The sequence below is a fragment of the Dendrobates tinctorius genome, unplaced genomic scaffold, assembly GCF_039654945.1.
Source record: "Dendrobates tinctorius isolate UK_male_01 unplaced genomic scaffold, ASM3965494v1 ptg000524l, whole genome shotgun sequence".
NCBI classification, from domain to species: domain Eukaryota; kingdom Metazoa; phylum Chordata; class Amphibia; order Anura; family Dendrobatidae; genus Dendrobates; species Dendrobates tinctorius.
The window spans coordinates 387,828-407,537 of NW_027362183.1; the positions used below are offsets into that span (position 1 = coordinate 387,828).

At 62.1% G+C, this 19,710-nt stretch overlaps 1 protein-coding gene across 2 annotated transcripts; it reads right to left on the reverse strand.

The window, feature by feature from the left end:
* Positions 1 to 191: 191 nt before the first annotated feature.
* Positions 192 to 19,606, reverse strand: DGAT1 (diacylglycerol O-acyltransferase 1). 2 transcript variants are annotated; one of them, XM_073565057.1, is made up of 16 exons: positions 19,478 to 19,606; positions 10,366 to 10,406; positions 10,177 to 10,262; positions 8,153 to 8,205; positions 7,190 to 7,295; positions 6,825 to 7,016; positions 5,964 to 6,038; positions 5,787 to 5,890; positions 5,465 to 5,503; positions 4,311 to 4,352; positions 2,424 to 2,468; positions 2,246 to 2,358; positions 2,048 to 2,113; positions 1,523 to 1,610; positions 1,030 to 1,092; positions 192 to 959 (listed from the first exon to the last, which is right to left on the reverse strand). In XM_073565057.1, the coding sequence occupies exons 1-16, from the start codon at positions 19,481 to 19,483 to the stop codon at positions 813 to 815; spliced, it is 1,266 nt and encodes a 421-aa protein (XP_073421158.1). In that variant the 5' UTR covers positions 19,484 to 19,606; the 3' UTR covers positions 192 to 812. The 2 variants fall into 2 exon arrangements, with proteins under 2 accessions (XP_073421158.1, XP_073421159.1); XM_073565058.1 differs by having other exon boundaries at positions 6,888 to 7,016; positions 19,478 to 19,605.
* Between the last annotated feature and the right edge of the window lie 104 nt (positions 19,607 to 19,710).

Here is a 19,710-nt window from a genome sequence, read left to right on the forward strand (position 1 = left end):
CTCTGTTTTATGCAGACTGTACAGGGTTAGGAGATAATTTTCTATCATTGCGTTTTAGTGTCTGTATAAGAAACATCACTGAACATCGAACCAAGTGGCAATCGAAGCCCGGGAGCGATTACGGCCCGAGCTCAGAATTCCCGCAATTTGTACAGGAGATGGACGATGGATAAATGAATCTTGCCCGAGGCTGAAACACAACATCTTTAGTTTCTCCATTTGCAAAATTTGATTCACTAAAATCTCGTGAAGGCGAAGCTTCTCCTGATACCAGAAGAGGCTCAGCCAAACACCGCAGACAAGACACAGCATTAATATTCGGCCACAGTGCCAATGTCACCTCTGTTCCACCCATCTGGTCAGGAACCTGCAGAGACATCCACGGCGGTCACCTCACGCAGGTACCCTGCCTCATGACCGATAGGCACGAGTGATCAGAGGCAGATGGCAGTCACCTCCTGGATGCAGCAGAGGTGGATTGTACCGTACAAGCATAAGTGCAAAATCAAGGAGGGAATGCAGAAAACGGGCCAGGACTGCGCTCCATAAAGCAATGACAATATGGAAGGACGGATTATTGCCTTAGATGGGGAAGAACAAAGGACAGAAGACTGTAGAGGTAGTGGACGGATTTTCAAGGATGAGCAACAAAATGTTGGCTCAAAGCAGCTGGGATGGAGGAACTAGGAGTGGTACATTGTGGGACAAGGGGGCATCTTCATCAATTCCCAGCAGATCCTTGATCTTTATAGTACGTATCCGAGTGAAGACGCAGGGAGCTCCAGTCCATGGCTCCTTAGTCTCCATGACTCTTATGCTCCAGTCCCATAGTTTAAAATGTAGTAGTCGTGTACGTACATGAGAACCGCTATAGGCTGCCCTATGATCAGCGAAATCCACACTGCTGCGTTGCCATAATTCCCTCGTAGAAACCGACCTACAAACCAGGCCAAAGGGATCTGCAGAAAAGAAGGCGAGCTCAGACCTAGAGAGAACAGTGGAGAACAGGGCAAGGCAACTTGTACAAACCTGCGACATCATCCCCATGAACGCCCACAGTCGGAACATCTTCAGAGGAACGCTGACCAGGTACTGAGAGGAGAAAGGTGAGAACCAAATCAGGTCAATGAGGAGGAACCGGGATGCCATAAACCACAGCACGGGCTCCTGCCACTAGAGCCAGATTTAGCACCAGACCAACCCATCAGGCTGGCAGTCAGAGAACAAGCACTTGCCCAGCACCCAGACACGGCACCACCAGCCAGAGTCCAGAGCCAGAATCAGCACCCAGACACCACCGATCGGGCCACCGCCTGGAGCTAGAAACAGCACCCAGACACCTCATATCAAGCCAGCACTTGATGAAAAGTTTGTCCTCAACCCAGACCCCACCTATCGGGCCACAAACCTGTAACGCAGATGAGCCACCACCCTGTGCCAAAACATTATCCTCAACCCAAACACAGGCAGCCTTGGACAATGCCCAGCCTTTCTAATACATTGGATCATAATATGTTCTAACCTCGTGGAAAAAAGCTGAAGCGAAGAAAACAGCCGTCTGTGCGGCCCATCTGGGGACACCACGTCTCATCATTGGCTTGTAAAAGTGTCTGAAAGAAACAAAACAGTCCAAGAAATTATAAGGCACCATCAATTCTATCTACTGAACCTCCGCTCTTCTGTCCTTACCTCTAACCCACTTATTCATCTCCTTCTGTGCCCTGACTGCTGACCATGTCCTCATTGCTCCAGAATTCCTCAGCCATCCATCTACTGACCACAACACTTATCCTTATGTTCTCTTCATGTGACATTTCCAAGCCTGACCCGACAGCGCTCCACCCATTTCCTTCTTGTACCGCCCAACTTGATGGTCCCCCACACACTCCCTCCTTGCACCGCCCGACTCAATGGCTACCTACTCACTCGCACCTGGTATCACCCATCTCAACAGCACAACACACACTCCCTACTTGCATCACCTGACCTGACTGTGCAACACACAGCTCCCTCCCCCCCCAATCTTTACCCTTACTCCTCATACTACCTGATGCACCATTTGTGGACAGGGATGTTCCAGTTCTGCCAGAAGTAGGTCACCGTTTCAGAGTTCCTGGAGAATCAGATTAGTAGATTGTTACGGATTGTCGCTCCTGACCATTGAGTCACCCCACACACCATTATTCGATGAGCTCAGAAGCGCAGTCTGGAGGACTATGGTTGATCTTTGTCCATGATCACTCACCACCAGTCCCTGTAAAACTCACGATCCCCAAAACGCATCAACTCAGCCACAAAGTTCATGGAAGAATGGAAGAACCAGTAGAAGAAGATCAGCCAGATCAGGTGATTGGGGACCTGCAAAGAGCAACTCTATCAGTGGGCCACAAGGATGAACATACCTCGGGGGCCGCTACACTCACCGCCAACTTCAGAAGCCGCTCAATGATCCGTGAGTAATCCATATCCTAGAGGAGAGAAGACCAGGAGCAAGAAGTGAGACACAGAGGAGACCTGAGCGACCAAGGACATACAGTTGTGGCCAAAAGTATTGACACCCCTGCAATTCTGTCAGATAATACTCAGTTTCTTCCTGAAAATGATTGCAAACACATTCTTTGGTATTATTATCTTCATTTAATTTGTCTTAAATGAAAAAACACAAAAAGAATTGTCCTAAAGCCAAATTGGATATAATTCCACACCAAACATAAAAAAGAGGGTGGACAAAAGTATTGGCACTGTTCGAAAAATCCTGTGATGCTTCTCTAATTTGTGTAATTAACAGCACCTGTAACTTACCTGTGGCACCTAACAGGTGTTGGCAATAACTAAATCACACTTGCAGCCAGGTGACATGGATTAAAGTTGACTCAACCTCTGTCCTGTGTCCTTGTGTGTACCACATTGAGCATGGAGAAAAGAAAGAAGACCAAAGAACTGTCTGAGGACTTGAGAAACCAAATTGTGAGGAAGCATGAGAAATATCAAGGCTACAAGTCCATCTCCAAAGACCTGAATGTTCCTGTGTCTACCGTGCGCAGTGTCATCAAGAAGTGTAAAGCCCATGGCACTGTGGCTAACCTCCCTAGATGTGGACGGAAAAGAAAAATTGACAAGAGATTTCAACGCAAGATTGTGCGGATGTTGGATAAAGAACCTCGACTAACATCCAAACAAGTTCAAGCTGCCCTGCAGTCCGAGGGTACAACAGTGTCAACCCGTACTATCCATCGGCGTCTGAATGAAAAGGGACTATATGATAGGAGACCCAGGAAGACCCCACTTCTTACCCCGAGACATAAAAAAGCCAGGCTGGAGTTTGCCAAAACTTACCTGAAAAAGCCTGAAACGTTTTGGAAGAATGTTCTCTGGTCAGATGAGACAAAAGTAGAGCTTTTTGGGCAAAGGCATCAACATAGCGTTTCCAGGAGAAAAAAAGAGGCATTCAAAGAAAAGAACACGGTCCCTACAGTCAAACATGGCGGAGGTTCCCTGATGTTTTGGGGTTGCTTTGCCGCCTCTGGCACTGGACTGCTTGACTGTGTGCATGGCATTATGAAGTCTGAAGACTACCAACAAATTTTGCAGCATAATGTAGGGCCCAGTGTGAGAAAGCTGGGTCTCCCTCAGAGGTTATGGGTCTTCCAGCAGGACAATGACCCAAAACACACTTCAAAAAGCACTAGAAAATGGTTTGAGAGAAAGCACTGGAGACTTCTAAGGTGGCCAGCAATGAGTCCAGACCTGAATCCCATAGAACACCTGTGGAGAGATCTAAAAATGGCAGTTTGGAGAAGGCACCCTTCAAATATCAGGGACCCGGAGCAGTTTGCCAAAGAAGAATGGTCTAAAATTCCAGCAGAGCATTGTAAGAAACTCATTGATGGTTACCAGAAGCAGTTGGTCGCAGTTATTTTGGCTAAAGGTTGTGCAACCAAGTATTAGGCTGAGGGTGCCAATACTTTTGTCTGGCCCATTTTTGGAGTTTTGTGTGAAATGATCAATGTTTTGCTTTTTGCTTCATTCTCTTTTGTGTTTTTTCATTTAAGACAAATTAAATGAAGATAATAATACCAAAGAATGTGTTTGCAATCATTTTCAGGAAGAAACAGTATTATCTGACAGAATTGCAGGGGTGTCAATACTTTTGGCCACAACTGTAACACATCTCCTTCTACTACTATAGTGTCAGCTCCTGTGGTCAGGACAATATCAGGATTGACGTTCATGCAAGTGGGTGAAATAGACGTCACAAGGGAGAGATAAGGACACCTCGATAATGACGGAACAAGAAATGCAAAACTCACCCGGAACGGTTTCATGGAGTTCTGAATTGCTGGAACCATCCACTAAAAGACAAAACAAGGCAATCACACACCGTGTAAACTCCGGCACGGTGTGTACAACAAGGCTCTGCTACATTGCCGCCACAAAGCTCAACAGGCCGACTGCTAGGACTAACTCCTCCACCTTCTCTAATCACCAACAACCAGGACCAGCCCCCACCTTCTCTATTATAAGACCCCAACTGGTCGGACCCCTGCACCTTTTCTTACGACCCCCAACAGGCCGAATGTCAGGACCGACCCCTCCACCTTCTCTAATTACCCCCAAAAGCCAGGACCAGCCTTTATTAAAACACCCCCAACTGGTCGACCACCAGGACTGACACCTCCACCTTGTGTAACCGAACCCCAACTGGCCAAACGTCAGGACCGACCCCCTCCACCTTCTCTAACCAGCCGAATGTTGGGACCGACCCCCTCCACCTCCTCTAATTACCCCACCAGCCAGGACTAACCCCCACTTTCTCTATTATAAGACCCCAACTGGCTGACCGCCAGGACTGACCCTTTCACAGTCTCTAACCTACCTCCCCAACCGGCCGACCGTCAGAACGAACCGCTCCATATTATCTAACGATCCTCCAACCAGCCGACCTTCAGAACCAACCGAACGTGGGGACTGACCCCTCCTCCTTCTCTAACTGACCGAACATTGGGACAAACCCCTCCTCCTTCTCTAACCGACTGAATGTCAGGACTGACCTCTCCACCTTCTCTAACAGACCAAACGTCGGAACCGATCCCTCCACCTTCTCTAACTGACCAAATGTCGGGTCCAACCAACATCCAGCAACGACCCCTCCTCCTTCTCTATCATCCCCCAACCAGCTGAACAACAGGACAGACTCCATCACCCGCTCTATCAGCCCCCAACCGATTACCAGGACCGACCTCTCCACCTTATGTAACAGCCCCCCACTGGCTGCTGAACACCAGGAGCAACCCCTCTACCTTCTCATCAGCCCCAACCAACAGCCAGGGCCAACACCTCCATCTTATCTAACCACCCCAATTGGCCGAACCCCTCCACCTTCTCTAACCACTTGACTGCCAGGACAGACACCTTTAACATCAGCCACCGTATAAAATGATGGGTGACAGGTTCACAATCTCACCTGCTGGATCAGTCCAACCAGGAGCTGCATGATGAATAGCTGGACGTGAGAGAAATAAAAGTCAGAAAGATTTGCAAAATCAATCGCAAGAGCGGTAGGCAAGTGCCATGGAGCAGGTGCACCTGGGGCAGTAGGTAGGTGACAGGGCAGTAGGCAGGTGTGATAGGGCAGGTGCACGGAGGGAGGTAGGCAGGTGCGATGGTGGAGTTGCACCAAGTCTCATGCTTTTGAGGGTGGAGAAGTGAAAGGTATGTCTCACGAGTGTGGGGGGCACAGTGACGATGGGTGGCCGTTCGTGTCCTCGTCATCATCCCCTTCTCACCATCTCCAGCAGTCGTCGGAGAAGGAACCTTTTGCGAATCCTCTGAGAACGTGGGAAGTTCAGTTCGTAGCAGAGAGTTGGTGCGAGTGTGAAGTAATAGATATCTGAGGGGTGAAGAGATGTGGTCAGGACGGGGGTGTCACAGACCCAACAGGTGGAGCGACTTCTAGAACCCACCTCGGAGCGTCAGATTCCCTGGATAAGTCACGTCCGGCTTCCCGACATCTCCGTTCACTTTTCTCATCAGAGGAGCTGAGAGACAAAATGGATGAGAGTTACAGTGCACAGACAAGGCCCGTGCAGACCCAACACATGCAGGACAGCGGGGATCCTACGAGGCCCGTGCAGACCCAACACATGCAGGACAGCGGGGATCCTACGAGGCCCGTGCAGACCAGACACATGCCAGGCCGCGAGGATACCACGAGGCCCGTGCAGACCAGACACATGCCAGGCCGTGAGGATACCACGAGGCCCGTGCAGACCCAACACATGCAGGACAGCGGGGATCCTATGAGGCCCGTGCAGACCAGACACATGCCCGACAGCGAGGATCCCACGAAACCCGTGCAGACCAGACACATGCCGGACCGCGGGGATACCATCAAGCCCGCCCGTGCAGACCAGACACATGCCGGACCGCGAGAATCCCACGACCCCCGTGCAGACCAGACACATCCCGGACCGCGAGAGAACCACGAGGCCCGTACAGACGAGACACATGCCAGACCGCGAGGATACCACGAGGCCCGTGCGGAGCCAACACATGTCGTACCACCGGGATCCCATCAAGCCTGCTTGTGCAGACCAGACACATGCCGGGCCGCCGGGATCCCACGAGACCCGTGGAGACCCAACACATGCGGGGCCGTGGGGATACCACCAGGCCCGCTCGTGCAGACCAGACACATGCCCGACTGCGAGGATTCCACGAGACCTGTGCGGACCCAACACATGGAAGGACCGCGAGGATCCCACAAGTCCCATGCAGATCCAACACATGCCGGACCACAGGGATCCCACGAGGCCCATACAAACCCAACACATGCCGGACCACAGGGGTCACAGAAGACTGTAGCGGAGGTGCAGGAGCCATCTCACCAGACTGTGTGCGGCTGAGCGCTCGTACATGAGCCCGTCTCCGCTCCCGGTTCCAGCGGTTTACATCTTTATAGGAGTACAGCTTCAAAAAGAGGATGGTGTAAACCATGAGGGCAAAGACGGCGCCCACTGCAAAGAGAGAAAGAGATGAAAATCAAGAAGGCCCTCAAATACAGATTCATCTCCCCGCCCCCTCCATAGTAAGATCCCGCGCACCTGACAAGCCCCTCCCACATTATGACTAATTCAAACCAGTTTCCTCCGCACACCTGCCCCCCCCTTCCCAACAGGGGTCTTATTACCTGGAGTTATGGACAGCACAGTAAAGACCACCAGCACCGGGATGCACAGGATGGCAGAGAGGAGGACGGTGTACAGCACCAGCCCCACACGTTCCGAGAAGGCTCCCTGCAGGGCATGCGAGAGAGGCACATGTTACCCCAAGTAAGGTGTCAACCCCGCCCACATCCACCCTTACAGTAAGCCCCACCCACATCTATCTCCCAGAGTCAGCCCTTCCCACCAGTCAGCCCCGCCCACCCTCGAGAGTAAGCCCCACCCACATCTCCCCCAGTCAGCCCTTCCCACCAGGCAGTCAGCCCTGCCCACATCCTCCCCAGAGTCAGCCCCGCCCACATCCCACAACTGTATGCCCCGCCCACATCTCTCCCCCAGTCAGCCCCGCTCACATCCCCCCATAGTAAGCCCTACCCACATCTCTCAGCCAGAGTCAGCCCTTCCCATCAGGAAGTCAGCCCCGCCCACATCCCCCAACAGTAAGCCCCGCCCACCTCCTCCCCAGAGTCGGCCCCGCCCACCTCCTCCCCAGAGTCAGGATTTTCTTAGTAATGCATCACCTGTGCAATACAAAGGAAATCCTGAAAACATGATCTGTTGGTGGGCCTTGAGGACTGGAGTTGGGGAACCCTGCCTTAGTCAGCCCCGCCCACATCCTCCCCAGTCAGCCCCACCCACATCCCAACTGTATGCCCTGCCCACATCCCCCCAACTGTATGCCCCGCCCACATCTCTCCCCCAGTCAGCCCTTCCCAGCAGGCAGTCAGCCTCACCCACATCCCTCCCCCTGTTAAGCTCTCCCCATCACACCACCCCTGGGTATAAAGAGTCAGCCCCACCCCCTTCATGCAACTCATTTCCTCCTCCAGGTAGTCGGACCCTCCCCTGCCTTATGGAGCAGGACACCACATTGTGCTGCATCGGCCCTCCAACTCTGGGAATGTAAGGAGGAGCGCCACTCCACTTACCGATGCCAGGCGCCGCTCCAAGTGCAGGGACCCCAATATGAAGAGGTTGGACGCTGCGAGAGAGAAGAACCCGCGTCAGACGGGAGGGGGGATAACATAGGATGTGGGGTAGACAGGATCACGACGAGGGGGAGGAAGACCACCGGACAAGGAGAGGGGGAAATGTGAGCTGAGGAGGAGACCAGACGGGGACAATCAGGGGAAAGGAATACCACCAGACAAAGAGGGAGGGGGAAACATCAGATGAGAGGTACCACCTAACGGGGATGATCAGGGGGGAGAGGAATGCCACCAGACAAGGAGGGAGGGGGAAACATCACATGGGGGGTACCACCAAACGGGGACGATCAGGCGGGGAGAGGAATACCACCAGACGAGGAGGGGGAAACATCACATGGGGGGTACCACCAAACGGGGACGATCAGGCGGGGAGAGGAATACCACCAGACGAGGGAGGGGGAAACATCAGATGAGGGGTACCACCTAACGGGGATGATCAGGGGGGAGAGGAATATCACCAGACAAGGAGGGAGGGGGAAACATCACATGGGGGGTACCACCAAACGGGGACGATCAGGCGGGGAGAGGAATACCACCAGACGAGGGAGGGGGAAACATCAGATGAGGGGTACCACCTAACGGGGATGATCAGGGGGAGAGGAATGTCACCAGACAAGGAGGGAGGGGGAAACATCACATGGGGGGTACCACCAAACGGGGACGATCAGGCGGGGGGAGGAATACCACCAGACAAGGAGGGAGGGGGAAACATCAGATGAGGGGTACCACCTAACGGGGATGATCAGGGGGGAGAGGAATGCCACCAGACAAGGAGGGAGGGGGAAACATCACATGGGGGGTACCACCAAACGGGAACGATCAGGCGGGGGAGGAATACCACCAGACAAGGAGGAGGGGGAAACATCAGATGGGGGGTACCACCAAACGGGGATGATCGGGGGGAGAGGGAAACATCAGATGGGGGGTACCACCAAACGGGGATGATCGGGGGGAGAGGGAAACATCAGATGGGGGGTACCACCAAACGGGGATGATCGGGGGGAGAGGGAAACATCAGATGGGGGGTACCACCAAACGGGGATGATCGGGGGGAGAGGAATACCACCAGACAAGGAGGGAGGGGGAAACATCAGATGAGGGGTACCACCTAACGGGGATGATATGGGGGGAGAGGAATGCCACCAGACAAGGAGGGAGGGGGAAAGATCACATGGGGGGTACCACCAAACGGGGACGATCAGGCGGGGGGAGGAATACCACCAGACGAGGGAGGGGGAAACATCAGATGGGGGGTACCACCAAACGGGGATGATTGGGGGGAGAGGAATACCACCAGACAAGGAGGGAGGGGGAAACATCAGATGAGGGGTACCACCTAACGGGGATGATCAGAGGGGAGAGGAATGCCACCAGACAAGGAGGGAGGGGGAAACATCACATGGGGGGGTACCACCAAACGGGGATGATCGGGAGGAGAGGAATACCACCAGACAAGGAGGGAGGGGGAAACATCAGATGAGGGGGTCCCAGCAAACGGGGACGATCAGGGGAAAGGAATACCACCAGACAAGGAGGGAGGGGGAAACATCACATGGGGGGTACCACCAAACGGGGACGATCAGGCGGGGGGAGGAATACCACCAGACAAGGAGGAGGGGGAAACATCAGATGGGGGTACCACCAAACGGGGATGATCAGGCGGGGGGAGGAATACCACCAGACAAGGAGGAGGGGGAAATTTCAGACGAATGGTAGACCACCAGTTGGGGATGATCAAGCGGGGGGGCATGGAAGACGAGAAGCCACCAGACAAGGAGGGGGGGGACATCAGATGAGGGAGAGACCGCCAGACAGGGATGATCAGGAGGGGAGGAACACGAGATAAGGAGGGAGGGGGAAACGTCAGATGAGCGGTAGACAAACAGATGGGGACAATCAGGAACAGAAAACAGGGTGAAGGGGGGGGACCATAAGGAGTGGGGGGGGCGTCAAATGGGGCTCACCGACCACCAGCATGAGTGCAGGCCAGCTGTAGGGGTCCTTGAGGAAGAGCGACACCACCTGGATGGGGTCCACCAGTATCCCATACCTGAGGGGAAAGGGGAGCTGTGGTCAATAGCCCCCCTCTACGGTTCTGCCGGTCATGTGACCTGTATAGGGCGCAGACAGGACAGCTGTGGGGTAACACTTACTTAATGATGTTCTCCAGGAAGAGGCGTGCGTTCCCCAATACCTGAAACACAAGAACAGATCCTGACAGGGGGGCATAAGTCACATGACTGAACATAGCCGCCGCCCCCCCTCCAGAAGTCACATGACCATGTGAACGATGCGAGGTGACATGTCTACACATAACTCAGTGCAGGAGCTGCAGACCCAGAACGGGAGGATGGTGGACGCATCGGACGCACCAACTTCTAGAGATGGAGAAACGTTTCCTGTAGGGCCACCAACCACCACACAACCGCCCTGGAGCCGCGGCGGGCAAATGCCACGGGCCGGGGAGGAGGGCAGGGGGCCGCGGGCACCAGGCAATTCATATACGTCCTGGAGCAGCAGGAGACACCGAAGACTAAGGGCCCCCGAGACCCCACAGTAGGACGCATGCTTGTGGCACGTGCTCCCCCATTCTGTGCCCTCCGGCATCACTCTCCTGCAACCTCCGCCTCCTCTGCCACAGGCGATCACGTGATGGGGCTGATAAGAGAGGACTCTGACCGCTGCACTGATAGGAGTGCCGCTCCCGTATTATCAGCAGACGGTCAGGGTTATCCTCCTCGTGTGTCCCATCTCCACCTGGATCCACTATGAGAGAAGGAGACTCCAAAGACAACAACAAACCCAAAGGAGGAGGACGTTACCGCCCTGTGTAATCACTGCAAAAAGCCCCCAGAAACCCACCCGCTCCAGCGATGGCACAGAGGTCCCCCCCCAGCCACCTCCAGCGATGGCACAGAGGTCCCCCCCCCCCAGCCACGGCACAGAGGTCCCCCTCCCCCAGCCACGGCACAGAGGTCCCCCTCCCCAGCCACGGCACAGAGGTCCCCCCCCCCAGCCACGGCACAGAGGTCCCCCCCCCCCCCAGCCACGGCACAGAGGTCCCCCCCCCCCCAGCCACGGCACAGAGGTCCCCCCCCCCCAGCCACGGCACAGAGGTTCCCCCCCCCCCAGCCACCTCCAGCGATGGCACAGAGGTCCCCCCCCCCCAGCCACCTCCAGCGATGGCACAGAGGTCCCCCCCCCCAGCCACCTCCAGCGATGGCACAGAGGTCCCCCCCCCAGCCACCTCCAGCGATGGCACAGAGGTCCCCCCCCCCAGCCACCTCCAGCGATGGCACAGAGGTCCCCCCCCCCAGCCACCTCCAGCGATGGCACAGAGGTCCCCCCCCCCAGCCACCTCCAGCGATGGCACAGAGGTCCCCCCCCCCCAGCCACCTCCAGCGATGGCACAGAGGTCCCCCCCCCCAGCCACCTCCAGCGATGGCACAGAGGTCCCCCCCCCCAGCCACCTCCAGCGATGGCACAGAGGTCCCCCCCCCCAGCCACCTCCAGCGATGGCACAGAGGTCCCCCCCCCCAGCCACCTCCAGCGATGGCACAGAGGTCCCCCCCCCCAGCCACCTCCAGCGATGGCACAGAGGTCCCCCCCCCCAGCCACCTCCAGCGATGGCACAGAGGTCCCCCCCCCCAGCCACCTCCAGCGATGGCACAGAGGTCCCCCCCCCAGCCACCTCCAGCGATGGCACAGAGGTCCCCCCCCCCAGCCACCTCCAGCGATGGCACAGAGGTCCCCCCCCCCAGCCACCTCCAGCGATGGCACAGAGGTCCCCCCCCCCAGCCACCTCCAGCGATGGCACAGAGGTCCCCCCCCCCAGCCACCTCCAGCGATGGCACAGAGGTCCCCCCCCCAGCCACCTCCAGCGATGGCACAGAGGTCCCCCCCCCAGCCACCTCCAGCGATGGCACAGAGGTCCCCCCCCCCAGCCACCTCCAGCGATGGCACAGAGGTCCCCCCCCCCAGCCACGGCACAGAGGTCCCCCCCCCCAGCCACGGCACAGAGGTCCCCCCCCCCAGCCACGGCACAGAGGTCCCCCCCCCAGCCACGGCACAGAGGTCCCCCCCCAGCCACGTCCAGCGATGGCACAGAGGTCCCCCCCCCAGCCACGGCACAGAGGTCCCCCCCCCCAGCCACGGCACAGAGGTCCCCCCCCCCCAGCCACGGCACAGAGGTCCCCCCCCCAGCCACGGCACAGAGGTCCCCCCCCCCCAGCCACGGCACAGAGGTCCCCCCCCCAGCCACCTCCAGCGATGGCACAGAGGTCCCCCCCCCCAGCCACCTCCAGCGATGGCACACAGGTCCCCCCCCCCCCCTCCAGCGATGGCACACAGGTCCCCCCCCCCCCAGCCACCTCCAGCGATGGCACACAGGTCCCCCCCCCCCCCCAGCCACCTCCAGCGATGGCACACAGGTCCCCCCCCCCCAGCCACCTCCAGCGTTGGCACACAGGTCCCCCCCCCCAGCCACCTCCAGCGATGGCACACAGGTCCCCCCCCCCAGCCACGGCACAGAGGTCCCCCCCCCAGCCACGGCACAGAGGTCCCCCCCCCCCCAGCCACCTCCAGCGTTGGCACACCGGTCCCCCCCCCCCCAGCCACCTCCAGCGATGGCACACAGGTCCCCCCCCAGCCACGGCACAGAGGTCCCCCCCCCAGCCACGGCACAGAGGTCCCCCCCCCCCCAGCGATGGCACAGAGGTCCCCCCCCCCCCCGCAGCCACCTCCAGCGATGGCACACAGGTCCCCCCCCCCCCCGCGGCCACCTCCAGCGATGGCACACAGGTCCCCCCGCGGCCACCTCCAGCGATGGCACACAGGTCCCCCCGCGGCCACCTCCAGCGATGGCACACAGGTCCCCCCGCGGCCACCTCCAGCGATGGCACACAGGTCCCCCCGCAGCCACCTCCAGCGATGGCACACAGGTCCCCCCGCAGCCACCTCCAGCGATGGCACACAGGTCCCCCCGCAGCCACCTCCAGCGATGGCACACAGGTCCCCCCGCAGCCACCTCCAGCGATGGCACACAGGTCCCCCCCCAGCCACCTCCAGCGATGGCACACAGGTCCCCCCCCCCAGCCACGGCACACAAGTCCCCCCCCCCCAGCCACCTCCAGCGATGGCACACAGGTCCCCCCCCCCAGCCACCTCCAGCGATGGCACACACAGGTCCCCCCCCCCAGCCACCTCCAGCGATGGCACACAGGTCCCCCCCCCCCCAGCCACCTCCAGCGATGGCACACAGGTCCCCCCCCCCCAGCCACCTCCAGCGATGGCACACAGGTCCCCCCCCCCAGCCACCTCCAGCGATGGCACACAGGTCCCCCCGCGGCCACCTCCAGCGATGGCACACAGGTCCCCCCGCGGCCACCTCCAGCGATGGCACACAGGTCCCCCCGCAGCCACCTCCAGCGATGGCACACAGGTCCCCCCGCGGCCACCTCCAGCGATGGCACACAGGTCCCCCCCCCCCCAGCCACCTCCAGCGATGGCACACAGGTCCCCCCAGCCACCTCCAGCGATGGCACACAGGTCCCCCCCCAGCCACGGCACAGAGGTCCCCCCCCCAGCCACGGCACAGAGGTCCCCCCCCCCCCAGCCACCTCCAGCGATGGCACAGAGGTCCCCCCGCAGCCACCTCCAGCGATGGCACACAGGTCCCCCCGCGGCCACCTCCAGCGATGGCACACAGGTCCCCCCGCGGCCACCTCCAGCGATGGCACACAGGTCCCCCCGCGGCCACCTCCAGCGATGGCACACAGGTCCCCCCGCGGCCACCTCCAGCGATGGCACACAGGTCCCCCCGCGGCCACCTCCAGCGATGGCACACAGGTCCCCCCGCGGCCACCTCCAGCGATGGCACACAGGTCCCCCCGCGGCCACCTCCAGCGATGGCACACAGGTCCCCCCGCTGCCACCTCCAGCGATGGCACACAGGTCCCCCCGCTGCCACCTCCAGCGATGGCACACAGGTCCCCCCGCAGCCACCTCCAGCGATGGCACACAGGTCCCCCCGCAGCCACCTCCAGCGATGGCACACAGGTCCCCCCGCGGCCACCTCCAGCGATGGCACACAGGTCCCCCCGCAGCCACCTCCAGCGATGGCACACAGGTCCCCCCGCGGCCACCTCCAGCGATGGCACACAGGTCCCCCCCCCCCCAGCCACCTCCAGCGATGGCACACAGGTCCCCCCGCAGCCACCTCCAGCGATGGCACACAGGTCCCCCCGCAGCCACCTCCAGCGATGGCACACAGGTCCCCCCGCAGCCACCTCCAGCGATGGCACACAGGTCCCCCCCCCCAGCCACGGCACAGAGGTCCCCCCCCCAGCCACGGCACAGAGGTCCCCCCCCCCCAGCCACCTCCAGCGTTGGCACACAGGTCCCCCCAGCCACCTCCAGCGATGGCACACAGGTCCCCCCCCAGCCACGGCACAGAGGTCCCCCCCCCAGCCACGGCACAGAGGTCCCCCCCCCCCCAGCCACCTCCAGCGATGGCACAGAGGTCCCCCCCCCCCCCCCCGCAGCCACCTCCAGCGATGGCACACAGGTCCCCCCCCCCCCCGCAGCCACCTCCAGCGATGGCACACAGGTCCCCCCGCGGCCACCTCCAGCGATGGCACACAGGTCCCCCCGCGGCCACCTCCAGCGATGGCACACAGGTCCCCCCGCGGCCACCTCCAGCGATGGCACACAGGTCCCCCCGCGGCCACCTCCAGCGATGGCACACAGGTCCCCCCGCGGCCACCTCCAGCGATGGCACACAGGTCCCCCCGCGGCCACCTCCAGCGATGGCACACAGGTCCCCCCGCGGCCACCTCCAGCGATGGCACACAGGTCCCCCCGCGGCCACCTCCAGCGATGGCACACAGGTCCCCCCCCGGCCACCTCCAGCGATGGCACACAGGTCCCCCCCCCCCCCAGCCACCTCCAGCGATGGCACACAGGTCCCCCCCCAGCGATGGCACACAGGTCCCCCCCCAGCGATGGCACACAGGTCCCCCCGCGGCCACCTCCAGCGATGGCACACAGGTCCCCCCGCGGCCACCTCCAGCGATGGCACACAGGTCCCCCCGCGGCCACCTCCAGCGATGGCACACAGGTCCCCCCGCGGCCACCTCCAGCGATGGCACACAGGTCCCCCCGCGGCCACCTCCAGCGATGGCACACAGGTCCCCCCCCCCCCCGCGGCCACCTCCAGCGATGGCACACAGGTCCCCCCGCGGCCACCTCCAGCGATGGCACACAGGTCCCCCCGCGGCCACCTCCAGCGATGGCACACAGGTCCCCCCGCGGCCACCTCCAGCGATGGCACACAGGTCCCCCCGCGGCCACCTCCAGCGATGGCACACAGGTCCCCCCGCGGCCACCTCCAGCGATGGCACACAGGTCCCCCCGCAGCCACCTCCAGCGATGGCACACAGGTCCCCCCGCAGCCACCTCCAGCGATGGCACACAGGTCCCCCCGCAGCCACCTCCAGCGATGGCACACAGGTCCCCCCCCAGCCACCTCCAGCGATGGCACACAGGTCCCCCCCCCCAGCCACGGCACACAAGTCCCCCCCCCCCAGCCACCTCCAGCGATGGCACACAGGTCCCCCCCCCCAGCCACCTCCAGCGATGGCACACACAGGTCCCCCCCCCCAGCCACCTCCAGCGATGGCACACAGGTCCCCCCCCCCCCAGCCACCTCCAGCGATGGCACACAGGTCCCCCCCCCCCCAGCCACCTCCAGCGATGGCACACAGGTCCCCCCCCCCAGCCACCTCCAGCGATGGCACACAGGTCCCCCCGCGGCCACCTCCAGCGATGGCACACAGGTCCCCCCGCGGCCACCTCCAGCGATGGCACACAGGTCCCCCCGCAGCCACCTCCAGCGATGGCACACAGGTCCCCCCGCGGCCACCTCCAGCGATGGCACACAGGTCCCCCCCCCCCAGCCACCTCCAGCGATGGCACACAGGTCCCCCCAGCCACCTCCAGCGATGGCACACAGGTCCCCCCCCAGCCACGGCACAGAGGTCCCCCCCCCAGCCACGGCACAGAGGTCCCCCCCCCCCAGCCACCTCCAGCGATGGCACAGAGGTCCCCCCGCAGCCACCTCCAGCGATGGCACACAGGTCCCCCCGCGGCCACCTCCAGCGATGGCACACAGGTCCCCCCGCGGCCACCTCCAGCGATGGCACACAGGTCCCCCCGCGGCCACCTCCAGCGATGGCACACAGGTCCCCCCGCGGCCACCTCCAGCGATGGCACACAGGTCCCCCCGCGGCCACCTCCAGCGATGGCACACAGGTCCCCCCGCGGCCACCTCCAGCGATGGCACACAGGTCCCCCCGCGGCCACCTCCAGCGATGGCACACAGGTCCCCCCGCTGCCACCTCCAGCGATGGCACACAGGTCCCCCCGCTGCCACCTCCAGCGATGGCACACAGGTCCCCCCGCAGCCACCTCCAGCGATGGCACACAGGTCCCCCCGCAGCCACCTCCAGCGATGGCACACAGGTCCCCCCGCGGCCACCTCCAGCGATGGCACACAGGTCCCCCCGCAGCCACCTCCAGCGATGGCACACAGGTCCCCCCGCAGCCACCTCCAGCGATGGCACACAGGTCCCCCCCCCCCCAGCCACCTCCAGCGATGGCACACAGGTCCCCCCGCAGCCACCTCCAGCGATGGCACACAGGTCCCCCCGCAGCCACCTCCAGCGATGGCACACAGGTCCCCCCGCAGCCACCTCCAGCGATGGCACACAGGTCCCCCCGCAGCCACCTCCAGCGATGGCACACAGGTCCCCCCCCCCAGCCACGGCACAGAGGTCCCCCCCCCAGCCACGGCACAGAGGTCCCCCCCCCCCAGCCACCTCCAGCGTTGGCACACAGGTCCCCCCAGCCACCTCCAGCGATGGCACACAGGTCCCCCCCCCAGCCACGGCACAGAGGTCCCCCCCCCAGCCACGGCACAGAGGTCCCCCCCCCCCCCAGCCACCTCCAGCGATGGCACAGAGGTCCCCCCCCCCCCCCCCGCAGCCACCTCCAGCGATGGCACACAGGTCCCCCCCCCCCCCCGCAGCCACCTCCAGCGATGGCACACAGGTCCCCCCGCGGCCACCTCCAGCGATGGCACACAGGTCCCCCCGCGGCCACCTCCAGCGATGGCACACAGGTCCCCCCGCGGCCACCTCCAGCGATGGCACACAGGTCCCCCCCGCGGCCACCTCCAGCGATGGCACACAGGTCCCCCCGCGGCCACCTCCAGCGATGGCACACAGGTCCCCCCGCGGCCACCTCCAGCGATGGCACACAGGTCCCCCCGCGGCCACCTCCAGCGATGGCACACAGGTCCCCCCGCGGCCACCTCCAGCGATGGCACACAGGTCCCCCCCCCCCCCAGCCACCTCCAGCGATGGCACACAGGTCCCCCCCCCCAGCGATGGCACACAGGTCCCCCCCCCAGCGATGGCACACAGGTCCCCCCGCGGCCACCTCCAGCGATGGCACACAGGTCCCCCCGCGGCCACCTCCAGCGATGGCACACAGGTCCCCCCGCGGCCACCTCCAGCGATGGCACACAGGTCCCCCCCGCGGCCACCTCCAGCGATGGCACACAGGTCCCCCCGCGGCCACCTCCAGCGATGGCACACAGGTCCCCCCCGCGGCCACCTCCAGCGATGGCACACAGGTCCCCCCCGCGGCCACCTCCAGCGATGGCACACAGGTCCCCCCGCGGCCACCTCCAGCGATGGCACACAGGTCCCCCCGCGGCCACCTCCAGCGATGGCACACAGGTCCCCCCGCGGCCACCTCCAGCGATGGCACACAGGTCCCCCCCGCGGCCACCTCCAGCGATGGCACACAGGTCCCCCCGCGGCCACCTCCAGCGATGGCACACAGGTCCCCCCGCGGCCACCTCCAGCGATGGCACACAGGTCCCCCCCGCGGCCACCTCCAGCGATGGCACACAGGTCCCCCCCGCGGCCACCTCCAGCGATGGCACACAGGTCCCCCCCGCGGCCACCTCCAGCGATGGCACACAGGTCCCCCCGCGGCCACCTCCAGCGATGGCACACAGGTCCCCCCCCCAGCCACCTCCAGCGATGGCACACAGGTCCCCCCCCCCCCAGCCACGGCACACAGGTCCCCCCCCCCCAGCCACCTCCAGCGATGGCACACAGGTCCCCCCCCCCCAGCCACCTCCAGCGATGGCACACAGGTCCCCCCCGCAGCCACCCTCCAGCGATGGCACACAGGTCCCCCCCGCAGCCACCTCCAGCGATGGCACACAGGTCCCCCCGCAGCCACCTCCAGCGATGGCACACAGGTCCCCCCGCAGCCACCTCCAGCGATGGCACACAGGTCCCCCCGCAGCCACCTCCAGCGATGGCACACAGGTCCCCCCGCAGCCACCTCCAGCGATGGCACACAGGTCCCCCCGCAGCCACCTCCAGCGATGGCACACAGGTCCCCCCGCAGCCACCTCCAGCGATGGCACACAGGTCCCCCCGCAGCCACCTCCAGCGATGGCACACAGGTCCCCCCCGCAGCCACCTCCAGCGATGGCACACAGGTCCCCCCCAGCGATGGCACACAGGTCCCCCCGCAGCCACCTCCAGCGATGGCACACAGGTCCCCCCGCAGCCACCTCCAGCGATGGCACACAGGTCCCCCCCAGCGATGGCACACAGGTCCCCCCCCCAGCCACCTCCAGCGATGGCACAGAGGTCCCCCGCAGCCACCTCCATAGATGACACAGAGGTCCCCCGCAGCCACCTCCATAGATGACACAGAGGTCCCCCGCAGCCACCTCCATAGATGACACAGAGGTCCCCCGCAGCCACCTCCATAGATGACACAGAGGTCCCCCGCAGCCACCTCCATAGATGACACAGAGGTCCCCCGCAGCCACCTCCATAGATGACACAGAGGTCCCCCGCAGCCACCTCCAGCGATGGCACAGATGTCCCCCCCCCAGCGACGGCACAGAGATCCCCCCAGCAACCTCCAGCGACGGCACAGAGATCCCCCCAGCAACCTCCAGCGACGGCACAGAGGTCCCCCGCAGCCACCTCCAGAGACGACACAGAGGTCCCCCGCAGCCACCTCCAGAAATGACACAGAGGTCCCCCGCAGCCACCTCCAGAAATGACACAGAGGTCCCCCGCAGCCACCTCCAGCGATGGCACAGAGGTCCCCCCCAGCGATGGCACAGAGAAGCCCCCCCACTGTGATCTCTGTCCCGGGTTCCACACTCACCAGCATTACGACGCACCAGTTCAGGACCCCTCGATAATTGCTGTAGCCGCTGGCCGAGCTGAGAAGAGACTCCTGGAGCTTGTGACATCTGAAAAGACAAAGGAGAACGGAGGACAGGAGTCATACACCGCGACCGGGGGAGAGACGAGGGGGAACGCGGGTCTCCAGGGCGAGAGGGGACGCAGATCCCGGGGTCAATGAGGGAGGGGCTGGGTCGGGCGTCAACACAGATC

Excerpts from the sequence above, each read along its gene's own strand:
- DGAT1 (XM_073565057.1), bottom strand. Across the intron at positions 5,504-5,786 it reads TCCGACGACTGCTGGAGATG|CTATTCATCATGCAGCTCCT; the intron begins GTGAGAAGGGGA and ends TCTCACGTCCAG. Across the intron at positions 2,114-2,245 it reads GAGTTTTACAGGGACTGGTG|GAACTCTGAAACGGTGACCT; the intron begins GTGAGTGATCAT and ends CTGATTCTCCAG.